Raw genomic sequence first — 11,084 nt, 5'->3', positions numbered from 1 at the left:
TCCACTCCATACTCTCTCTCTCTGATACACACCAGGAGCTCAATAAATGTTTGCTCTCAGTCAACTTTTGACTATGTCTCTTTCTTGTTTGTTTCTCCATCTCTGAGTCCTTCAGATGGTCAGATCTTCGAATTTGACAACCATATGCTGGCTGGCCTGCCCTCCCCACCCCAGTTTGCGCATACACGCTCACAGGGGATAAGCTTCTTCTGCCTGCTTATCTCCCGCAGGAATTGGAACTGCTCGCTTTCTCTCTCTCTCCCCCCTCAACTCCCCTCCCTGGTCCTCCTCCAGGAACCAGATGAAGCATCTGGCCTGAGCCCCCACAGCTCCATCCTTGATGCTCCCTCTAGTCTTTCTCCTTCCCTCCCGTTATTGACTCCTTGCCCTCCTCCCACGTTCCCTCTCCCACTACCCTCGACACCTCCTGGGGAATGGGCTGGATGCAGAGCTGGAGGTTCTGTTATAGGGGCCCTCACCAGATGGTGTCCCTTGGGGCCAGGGCGAGAGCTGTCAGTTGCTGGGATCTTTAATTAGCACAAACCTTCCACCCTCCACCTTGGCTGTTTTCCTTCTCTGGTTGCTCCTGGGACCTCAGGCTCTATGCCTGTGGCCCCAGAGAGCTTGGAAGGGGAAGTGAAGTCAGGTGTCTGGAAAAACAGCCTTACTACCTGACTTCCTCCCCAAGATTCAGGAGTCCTGGCCCCAAGCTCATCATCCTATTTCAACATCCAGGAGCCAGGAGTTCGAGCCCTCAAGCCTAGCAGTCTGGGCCCCCAGGATCCATCCCTCTCAGACTCAGTTGTCCAGGTCTGCAGCCCCTTCTCCCCAAAGACCCAGGAGTTCAGGCCTCCAACCCTTCCCCCCATACACACAGGACTTAGGGCAGATGTTCACTGTTGATTTTCAAATCCTCCTGGGTCTGTGTGGGGGTGGGAGAGAGATTGGTGGTTAAATCCACTGAACTCTCAGACTTAAGACCAGATTTTCTGACCCCCTGTCGTCCTCTCCCAACTGCACCCTGCCACAGGCAGGGGACCTAGTCGAGTCCCCAACTCCTCAGAAACTAGCAATTCAGGCCATTGGTGTCTCAGTCAACAGAGGTCTGAACCACAGACTTAGAATCCTGGGAGTCCAAGCCCCTGCCATGTAGGGATGCAAGAATCTGAGCTCAGGAGCAACGGAGAACCTGAGTGTGGACCCCCAGTCCCTACAGGTTCAGGAATGTCAGACCCAGGGTCCCAGGCCCCCAGGTCCCCCTCAGTGGGCTCGGGGTCCCGCCCACCTGCCCGGCCAGCTGCGCAGCGCACTGGCCTGCCTGCAGCGTGGGAACGCCCCAGCTGGGCGGCAGCAGCCGTCAGGACAAGCTGTGCGGTTCCCAGCCTCCCTGCCGCCCCCAGCCCGGCCCCGCGCCGCCCAGCCGTCGCCCGGCAACCACGGCCTGAGCCCGGACTGCGGGGTCTTGGCAAAGGAGGGGCTGGGGGCCTGGATCTTCGGGCCTGCTTTGGGTTGCAGCGGTAACAAGGCAGGCAGACGGATAGTTTGAGGAGGGGTTTTGGGGTGGGGAGATCTGAACCCCCCTCTTCTCGGGGGTCCCAGCTACCCCTCAGGTCCCCCGGTGCCCTCTTCCTGACCCGCAGGCCGAGGGGAGCCTCTGGCCCCGCCTCCCCAGGGCGCGGAAACTAGCGAGGCCCCAGGGGCTCCCATTTATAGCTCTGTTTCCACTCAGCGCTGTCCCTCCAGGACCTGGGCTGAGCAAGTTTCTTCCACTCCCTCGCCTCCCTCCTCCTCACTCCCGGGCCCCCCCCCCCCCCCAACCATGGCAGGATGCAGGTGTCCAACCCAGCCGGGACCCCCTCCTTCAACCCAGGTGTTCCGGCTCCCAGACCCCAGTTGGGCTGGGGCGCTGGCCCGCCGGGGGGACCCCGCCCTGCATGCCCCCATTCATCCGCGTCGTGGCCGCGGGAGTTTCTCAATGGGAAGAGGGCGGGTCTCCCAGGGGCGGGGCGAGCGGGATCCGGCCCTCCCGGGGTCTCTCCCAGAGCCAGCGCGCGGAACCGGTCGGGTTTCAGAGCGTCGGAGGCTGTTGCTGAGCGGACTCGGGAACCTCCAGGCCGGAGACTAGGGGGCGTCCAGCCTGGGGCGAAGAGTCGGGGGCGAAGGGGGCTCTGGGCCAGAGTGGTGGGAGGTGTGCTGCCGAGGAAGGAGTTGGCAGGGAAGCCAGTGTGAAAACAAGTCTGCGGGATCTTGGGGGCCACACTCAGGATGCTGGTCCCCGCCCTCCTCCTCCTCTTTCTCTGCCTCAGAGGGCGTGCAGGTACCGCCAGGGGCGGGGGATGGGGGGCGGGTGAGTAAATATGGGGGAAGATTGTTTGCCAGCCCCCGCTTTACTGGGGTGATGGGGCTGAGGGCTCCGACTCCTGGGTCTGAGGGAGGAGAATTCTGGGGGCCTGGGCTTCTGGGTCTGAGGGAACAAGGGATTGGGGACTGGACTCCTGGGTCCTGAGTCAGGGAGCTGGTGAATGTGCTAAGCTCAGCTGTGCTGCCCCCTATTCTCCTAGGCGGATTGCCCCACTTCCTGCAGCAGCCCGACGACCTGGTGGTACTGCTGGGGGACGAGGCCCGGCTGTCCTGTGCCCTGGGCGCATACCGGGGGCTGGTTCAGTGGACTAAGGATGGGCTGGCTCTAGGGGGCGAAAGGGACCTGCCAGGTGAGGCTGTTCTCTCGACTCAGGGAGGGGCTGGCTGCATAGTGAGGGTGCTGGGCTTGGGATGTTAGTGAAGTTTCGATTTTGACATTTTCAGGTTTGGAAAATTAATGGACTCAAGTAAACATTTGGGAGTCCTGAATTTTTAGCTTCTTTGAGGATGACCCATAGGGTTTGGGGATTTTTATTTTTACTGGAAAATAAATAAATGCAGAAAAGCACATAAAACATAAATGGGGGGGCCGGCCCGGTGGCGCAGCGGTTAAGTTTGCACGCTCTGCTTCTCGGTGGCCTGGGGTTCGCCGGTTTGGATCCCGGGTGCGGACATGGCATCGCTTAGCAAAAGCCAAGCTGTCGTTGGCATCCCAGGTAAAAAGTAGAGGAAGATGGGCATGGATGTTAGCTCAGGGCCAGTCTTCCTCCGCAAAAAGAGGAGGATTGGCAGTCTTTAGCTCAGAGCTAATCTTCCTCAAAAAAAAAAGATATTAAAAAAACATAAATGGAAGATTTGCCAAATAATTATAAAGTAGACATCCATGTAACTACTACCCAGGTCCACTGCCAGGCCCCCGGAAGCCCTCCTTATTCCTTTCCCCTGCTCCCTCCTTACCCCAGAGGTAGCATCTAATCTGACTTTTGTTCCTTAGTTTATTTTTTTATTGTAGTCATTTGTAACATCATGCTGACTTTTATGGCAGTTGTTTTCTTGCTTTTTTTTTTCTACTTTACCCCCCCCAAGTTTGCAGTGACTCTGGATTTGGAGAGGGTCAGTGTCTCTCTGGCCCAGCATCTGCTTTTGGTAGTGTCTTTCTGGTGTGGGACGTCTGGGGATGGAGGCCTGGGGCCAGGAACTCAGAACCATGGCACGATTGCCTCTCCCCCAACTCCAGGATGGTCCCGGTACTGGATATCAGGGAACGCAGCCAGTGGTCAGCACGACCTTCACATTAAGCCCGTGGAGCTAGAGGATCAAGCATCGTACGAATGTCAGGCTACACAAGCAGGCCTCCGCTCTCGACCAGCCCAACTGCATGTCCTGGGTGAGGACCCAGCCCCCCTTTCCCCCGGGAGCCCAGGGGGACAGCCAGTGCTAGCCGGGAGTATCAGAGTCCAGGGAACCCAGAGGAGTGGTCTGTTAGAGCTGGGAAGATCAGGGTCTCCGGGCCCATGATCCAGCTCTGACCCTAGACCACCCCACAGTGCCCCCAGAAGCCCCCCAGGTGCTGGGTGGCCCGTCCGTGTCTCTGGTTGCTGGGGTTCCTGCAAATCTGACTTGTCGGAGCCATGGGGATGCCCACCCCACCCCTGAGCTGCTGTGGTTCCGAGATGGGGTCCGGCTGGATGGGACCACCTTCCACCAGGTCAGGTCCAAGGCCCTGTGCTACCCTTGCCCACACAGGGAACTTGGGGGGGTCCACTCCCACCACAGGCTCATCCGGAGGAGAAAAGGTCATGGGAGGGCAGGGGTTCAAGGGCTGGGACCCTTGGTATGTGGTTAAAGGTAAGGACTCTAGGACTAGACTACTTGGGTTCAAATCCTGCCTCAACCACTTGCTAGTTGATTGATCTTAAGTAAGTAACTTAACCTCACTATCCCTCAGTTTCCTTATCTGTACAATGAGGATAATAGCAGTATGCACCTCATAGGGAAATGAGGGGATTAAATAAAGTAATCCCTATAAACGCCTAGAAGAGTGCTTGCCACATAGTAAGCACTATGTCAGGGGTAGATGAAATCATTATTATTATTGATAACCTCCAGACCCTGCTGAAGGAAGGAACCACTGGATCGGTAGAGAGCATCTTATTCCTGACCCCTTCCAGCCGTGATGATGGAGCCACCTTGGTCTGCCGGGCCCGGAGCCAGGCCCTGCCTGCAGGGAAGGACACAGCTATCACACTGAGCCTGCAGTGTGAGTGCGGTGGGCCCTGGGCCCTGAGCTGAGGTCCTGGGGGGAAGAGGAGGCTGGGGCCTGGACTCTAGGGTCTGAGGAAGGAGGGAGCTGCAGATCTGGGGTCCCTGGGGGAGTTGGGGACTGGAGGTCTGGACTCCTAGTTCAAAGGGAAGAGAGGACTGGGGACCCAGACGTCTGGGTTGGAGGAGCTGGGAACTGGACTCCTAGGCCATCAGTGAAGGTGTTCCAGGTCCTTTCCCACTGCTGACTGTTCACCCACCTCCACAGACCCCCCACTGGTGACTCTGTCTGCAGAACCACAGACTGTGCAAGAGGGAGAGAAGGTCACTTTCCTATGCCAGGCCACGGCCCAACCTCCTGTCACTGGCTATAGGTGAGGACAAAGATCACCTCTTCCCAGCCGGGAGCACAGGCTTGGGGAGAGCTTGGGCTGGGACAACTCTAACAGCCCACCTCCTTCGCAGGTGGGCAAAGGGGGGCTCCCCGGTGCTCGGGGCCCGCGGGCCAATGTTGGAGGTCGTGGCGGACGCCTCTTTTCTGACCGCACCGGTGTCCTGCGAGGTCAGCAACGCCGTGGGTAGCGCCAACCGCAGCACCGCGCTGGATGTGCAGTGTAAGCTGGAGCGGGGCCGTGGGTGTGGCCATAGTGGAGAGCTTGTGTGGGCCCGGGACTAGAGTGGGGCGTGGCTGCCACCCGCTGTGGGAGGGGGTGGGGCCTGAATAGGTTGTAGGTCGGGTTTGGCTGTGCCGGGTCAGCTTCCAAGTGGAGCAGGGGCGGGGCGAGGGCGGGGCGAGGGCGGGGCTGGGCGAGTGAGCAGAGTTGTCGTGGACAGAGGGTCTATACTGGGACCCTTGAGGGCGTCGTTTCTGAGTGGCTGATCCCGAGTCAGAAGTTGCATCCGTCCCCGGTCATGTGACTCCTACTCTCCTCCAGTCGGGCCAATTCTGCAGGCCAAGCCGGAGCCCCTGTCGGTAGACGCGGGGGAAGACGCCTTCTTCAGCTGTGCCTGGCGCGGGAACCCGCTCCCACGGGTAACCTGGACCCGCCGCGGGGGCACGCAGGTGAGGCCCGATCTGCGGCTTGTGGCGGTGGCTGGCGGTGGACGGGCCTTCCTCCCAAGGTCCTGCCCCTGATGCCCCTTCCCTATCCCAGGTGCTGGGCTTCGGGCCCACGCTGCGTCTTCCGTCAGTGGGGCCCGAGGATGCAGGAGACTACGTGTGCAGGGCTGAGCCGGGGCTCTCGGGCCGGGGGGGTGGCGCTGCGGAGGCTAGGCTGACTGTGAACGGTGAGAAAGCGGCGCCTTCCAGAGGCCGGGGCAGTTCCTGCGACGCCGAGCGGGCAGAGTGGGTGGGGCTAACGGGATGGGCGTGGCCTCTGGAGGAGGAGCTTTGCGGGGGCGGGGCCTGGCTAGGGGCGGGCCCTGGTGAATGAGTCTCCGAGGGGTTCAGAGTTAGTTGAGGGGCGTGGCCTGGTTGGCTGTGGCTCCTGGAGGATGCCCCAGGTCTGACCCGCCCCATTGAGGACGCGCCTTGGGGAGGCGGGGTCTCTCATCTGATTGGTCCACAATCTCCAAACCAGCTCCCCCGATAGTGACCGCCCTGCAGTCTGCTCCCGCCTCCCTGAGGGGCCCCGCCCGCCTCCAGTGTCTAGTCTTCGCCTCCCCCGCCCCAGAGGCCGTGGTAAGGAAATGTCCCTGCAATCATGACCCACCCAGCCGTGATCCCTGACCTCCCAGCCGGACCCCTAAAACTGTCATGACTATCTCTGACTTCCCGACACCCTGCCCGCCCTCTACCCGCCTCCCCAGGCTCCTCAGTGACCTCCCTCTTTTGTGCCCCCAGGTCTGGTCTTGGGATGAGGGCTTCCTGGCAGCGGGGTCGCGAGGTCGGTTCCTGGTGGAGACGTTCCCAGCTCCGGAAGGCCGCGGGGGACAAGGTCCGGGTCTGATCTCTGTGCTACACATTTCTGGAACCCAGGAGTCCGACTTTAGCCGGGGTTTCAACTGCAGTGCCCGGAACCGGTTGGGCGAGGGAGGCACCCGGGTCAGCCTGGGCCGTCGAGGTGAGACCCTGGGCCTGAGGACCCTAAATCTGAGGGTCCCAAACCGCAAAAGCTCTGCAATCCCCAGACCGATGACCCCCAAATGCAGAGACGCCCCAAACCTTGCGAACCTCAAAACTATGAGTCTCTTGAATCCTGAGACCCCCCCCAAAAAAACAATAAATTAGCTCAAATACGGAATCCTAAACTGAGAGACCCCTCACACTTAGGCCTCCCAAAAACTGGAACCTCCAAATAACCCCTATAAACTCAAAGACTCCTTAATGCCATGGAGTTTAAACTTGTGGGACCCCAAATTCATGAGCCCTTAAATCCAAGGACCCCAAGCTAGAGGACTCCAAACCTTGGAAATTCCCAAACTTGGAGACCTTCTGAACCCAGAGAGCCCCAAGCGACGCCCTGAGCCCCTGTCCCCCAGTTCCTCCTCAGTCTTCTGCTCACCCTCCTTGGGACACCCCCTCTTCTCCCTGCAGACTTGCTGCCCACTGTGCAGATCGTCGCTGGAGTGGCTGCTGCAGCCTTGACTCTCCTTATGGTCATCACTGGGGTGGCCCTCTGCTGCTGGCGCCACGGCAAGGGTCGGCTCCCAAGCCCCGCCCCAGCGCCTCCCCTGGCACACACTCACCTGCCCACTGACTGGCTGGGCCTTGGGACCTGGCCCCAGTCCCACCTCTCTGGCCCCTCACGGGCCTTGGGTCACCTTCAGGCCTGGTTCCTCCCTTAAGTCTTAACTCCATCTCCTCAGGGTCATGCTCCTTGCCTTCCCAGACCAGAGTTCTCATCTTCCCAGCTTCCCAATCTTATCGGCCCCAGTCCTCTCTCTTCCTGCTCGTTGATCTCCCCAAACTATAACCCTGCCCCTTTGCTTACCTCTGCCACCCCACTGTCTCTGGCCTCAGCCTCTTTCTCCAAGCAAAAGAACCTGGTGCGAATCCCAGGCAGCAGCGATGGCTCCAGTTCGAGGGGCGCCGAGGAGGAGACAGGCAGCGGCGGGGACCGGGTAGGATGCCAGGAACAGACTGAACTATGCCTCTAAACCCAAATAGTAACCCAGACCCAAATGGACCCCCAAACTCAAATAGGGCCCTAGTCCCAGCAGTGACCCCAGACACAAATGTCCCCCAAGTCCAAATATGCCCCTGACCAATTACTCCCTAGACACAATATGTCCCCAGGGCCCTTTGTTGTCCTCAATCCAGACCCCAGCTCCCTGGTGCTCTTGGTCCCTCCTGCCTGGCCTCCCCTGTCCAGCTGAGGGTCCTTGGGTCTGTCACTGGGGCAGGAGGATCCTCTGACCACTCCCTCTCACTAAGCACTCTCCCCCAGGGCCCCATCGTGCACACGGACCACAGTGACCTGGTTCTGGACGAGGAGGGAACTCTGGAGAGCAAGGTGAGCATTGGGAGGGGAAGGACTCCCTTCACTGGATCTCCAACTCTCTCCCTGCTTCTGTCCCCTCCTTTCTTGTTCTGTTGTCCCCAGAACCGGGGCCTTGCCCCCCTCCCCTGCCCCCCCATCTCACCTACCTCCACAGCCTCAGTTTGCATGTCTGCTGACTGTGCCCGCATAGCTGTCCCAGCCTTGGCCTCTATCTTGGGCCCCAGATCAGGGTTCACTCTGCCTGTGCTTTCCCCATCACAGCCATGTTTCAGGCCTCCTGTGTGCCTCCCCCAGGCCCCTTGCACCTACCAGGTCCCACACTGGCCTTACATCTCCCCACACCTGCCCCTCCTTTGGGGTCCCATCTCAGGACAGCCCCACTGACCCCAGGCTCCAGTCCAGAGCACTTCTCTCTCTCCTCTGTCCCTAGCACATGCTATCCTCTTGGCCTGAAACATTCCCACCTTCCTTCCCATCCCTACCTGATTCTCCCCTTCATTCTTCCGGTCTCAGCTCAGACATTTCTTGTTCTAGAAAGCCTGTGCTTCCCTCCTCACAGCCTGGATCCTTCACAGCCAGGACCACTCTGACCTGGGCTTCCCCATCAAGCCCTATCACTCTTCCTGTGTTTCCACCATCGCAGCCCCGGACACTCTGCCTCTACTTCCCCCCTCACAGCCCTGACCCCTCGGGGCTCTGTCTGGTGATTTGTCATTTCCCATTTGGCCTGGGATCTCCCTGAGGACAGGGCCAGGTCTCTCCTAGTGGTAGATGTCCCAGCACAGCGCAGGGCCTGACTGTAGGGCAGATGCATGAATGAATGTCTTGGTCCCTCTCTTGTTCCCTCTCATCCCCTTCCACACCGCCAGCCCTCAGCAGGCCTATGTCCCTCTCTCTCCACCTTCCTCTGCCCATCTTCTTCTGTCCCTTTGTCTCTTGTCACTATTTTTCTGTCTTACTTTGTCTTTCTATCAATCTATTTGTTTGTCTCTCTGTCTCTGGGTCTCTGTCTGCTTCTGCTTCTGTCTTTTTGTCCGTCTGTCAGTCTGGCTCTATCTCAGTGTGTTCCTCCATCAGTGACCCTCACCCACATACCCTCACATAGCTTACCTAGTCCCGTTTGTCCCCTCAGGACCCAACCAACGGTTACTACAAGGTCCGAGGAGTCAGTGTGAGCCTGAGCCTTGGTGAAGCCCCTGGAGGAGGCCTCTTCCTGCCACCCCCCTCTCCCCTTGGACCTCCAGGGACCCCTACCTTCTATGACTTCAACCCGCACCTGGGCGTGGTCCCTCCCTGCAGACTGTATAGAGCCAGGGCAGGTTATCTCACCACACCCCATCCACGAGCTTTCACCAGCTACATCAAGCCCACATCCTTTGGACCCCCAGATCTAGCCCCTGGGACTCCCCCCTTCCCATATGCTGCCTTCCCCACACCCAGCCACCCACGTCTCCAGACTCATGTGTGACATCTCTCCAGCTGAGGAGTCCTAGGATCTTCAACTTGCCATAATGGTTTGTCCTGATTTCTAAGAACCAGAACAAGTTGGCGAACTTACTCCTCCAAAATTGAACATTGAGAGGAGGGAAAGATTGCTACAGTTGTCTGGGTCGTTGATGTACAGTCAGCTCAGCCAAAGGGAACGTCCCAAATGGGAGCAAGATGGCCACTATACCCACCTCTCCCCACGTGGAAAAGAGATTCAAGATGGCAAATGGGCCCTTTGAGAGGGATGGAGACAGGGGGTGATGGGAGTTAGGGGCAGGGATGGAAGTTGTTTCCAGACACTGAAAGAAGGTATTTCAAGATGACTACCTGCATTGAGAAGAAAGGTAACATAGAGATGGTAGCCAGGCCAGGCCATGTGCTGAAGGGCACTTTGCTTGGCCAGTGGAAGTGCTGCCAAGATGGCCCTTTCACTCCCTGGGAACCCAAGATGGCCACCATCTTGATTCCTTCCATCTTCCTTAAATAAGAAGAAGTGGACCTGGAAGAAAAGGAGTGAGGATAGGGCGAGAACTGTCCCTGGAGGTGGGGGAGGGGAATCTGGGGATGAGAATATTTATGTTTAATAAAAAAAAATCGAGAAGTGAATGTGTCTTAGGGTTCTCCTGGTGTTATCACCCTCCATCAAGGAAGCGGTCCATCCGACCTGCCCCAAGGCCCTTCCTCCACCCTAGGCTCTGAAGTGGCTATCGGAGCAAAACTGTGAACTCCTCCCAGCTCCTTGCTACCCATTTAGCACTCCAGGCTCTTTTATTCCACAGCTACACAAAGATTCACACACCTGACGGGGCTGCCCCGGTTGGCTTGGGTAAGACCGGATTGGCTTGGGGAAGACAGAATTCAGTACCATCATTTGAGGAGACAAGGCAGTGAGCCCTGAAGGGGAGGCGGGGAGGAAGAGGCCAGGGATGGGAAGATACAAACGTCCTGGTCCTTAGAGCAAGGATAGGGGTCCTGGCCCTTGCCCTGAGGTGCTGGGTACCTGACTCTGGTCATCCTTAAAGAAAGGGCCTGGGGGCTTTGGTGAGTGGATCCTTGAGCTAGGAATTAAAGGTCCAGACACCTGGGACCTCTGGGAAGCAGAGCAGAAGGCCTGGACTCCCGGGTCTTAGGGAGGTCTCTGGTCCCGAGAGAGAAGATGCCTGGGGCCCAGACTTCTGGATCTGAGGGAGAAAGGGACTGGGTCTCAACTGATGTGTTCCTGATTAGAGAAATTTGGGAGGCCTGAATTCCTGAGGAGGAATGGGGGCGGGGGGGGCGGGGAGGAGTGCCGTCTCCAATGCTGGCGTGCCTGGAAGAGGAGGAAGGTGATTTGTGAGTGTCTGGGTCCAAGGGAGAAGAAAGCTGGGGGTGAGGGTCCGGAGGGAGGACTCAAAATCCACCACGGTGGGGCCCACGGTCTGGACTCCTGGCTGGCTGGGCCCTGGACTTGGGCCGGGCCGCCTGGCATCTCGGGGCGGGGACCTGGCGCGGGCTCCCCCCAGGTCCCACAGCGCTCCACTCTGCGCAGAG

General features: G+C 58.8%; 1 protein-coding gene across 4 annotated transcripts; it reads left to right on the top strand.

Annotated features, from left to right (window-relative positions):
• Positions 1-2,099: 2,099 nt before the first annotated feature.
• KIRREL2 (kirre like nephrin family adhesion molecule 2) lies at positions 2,100-10,147 on the top strand. 4 transcript variants are annotated; one of them, XM_046681136.1, is made up of 15 exons: positions 2,100-2,317; positions 2,562-2,711; positions 3,599-3,748; positions 3,909-4,069; positions 4,471-4,621; positions 4,892-4,997; positions 5,089-5,237; positions 5,559-5,686; positions 5,778-5,910; positions 6,204-6,304; positions 6,467-6,686; positions 7,160-7,258; positions 7,586-7,686; positions 8,013-8,078; positions 9,199-10,147. In XM_046681136.1, exons 1-15 carry the CDS (start codon positions 2,266-2,268, stop codon positions 9,532-9,534), a joined length of 2,103 nt encoding a protein of 700 aa, XP_046537092.1. In that variant the 5' UTR covers positions 2,100-2,265; the 3' UTR covers positions 9,535-10,147. The 4 variants fall into 4 exon arrangements, with proteins under 4 accessions (XP_046537092.1, XP_046537091.1, XP_046537093.1 ...); XM_046681135.1 differs by having other exon boundaries at positions 7,160-7,264; XM_046681137.1 differs by lacking the exon at positions 7,160-7,258.
• The last annotated feature ends 937 nt before the right edge of the window (positions 10,148-11,084 follow it).

Source organism: Equus quagga, chromosome 13 (genome assembly GCF_021613505.1).
Source record: "Equus quagga isolate Etosha38 chromosome 13, UCLA_HA_Equagga_1.0, whole genome shotgun sequence".
Taxonomy (NCBI): Eukaryota; Metazoa; Chordata; class Mammalia; order Perissodactyla; family Equidae; genus Equus; species Equus quagga.
Note: the sequence above shows the minus strand (reverse complement) of the source record. Positions and strands in the feature narration are given on the sequence as shown.

Excerpts from the sequence above, each read along its gene's own strand:
- KIRREL2 (XM_046681135.1), top strand. The coding sequence starts at position 2,266 with ATGCTGGTCCCCGCCCTCCTCCTCCTCTTTCTCTGCCTCAGAGGGCGT. Across the intron at positions 2,712-3,598 it reads GGGCGAAAGGGACCTGCCAG|GATGGTCCCGGTACTGGATA; the intron begins GTGAGGCTGTTC and ends CCCCAACTCCAG. Across the intron at positions 6,687-7,159 it reads GGTCAGCCTGGGCCGTCGAG|ACTTGCTGCCCACTGTGCAG; the intron begins GTGAGACCCTGG and ends TTCTCCCTGCAG.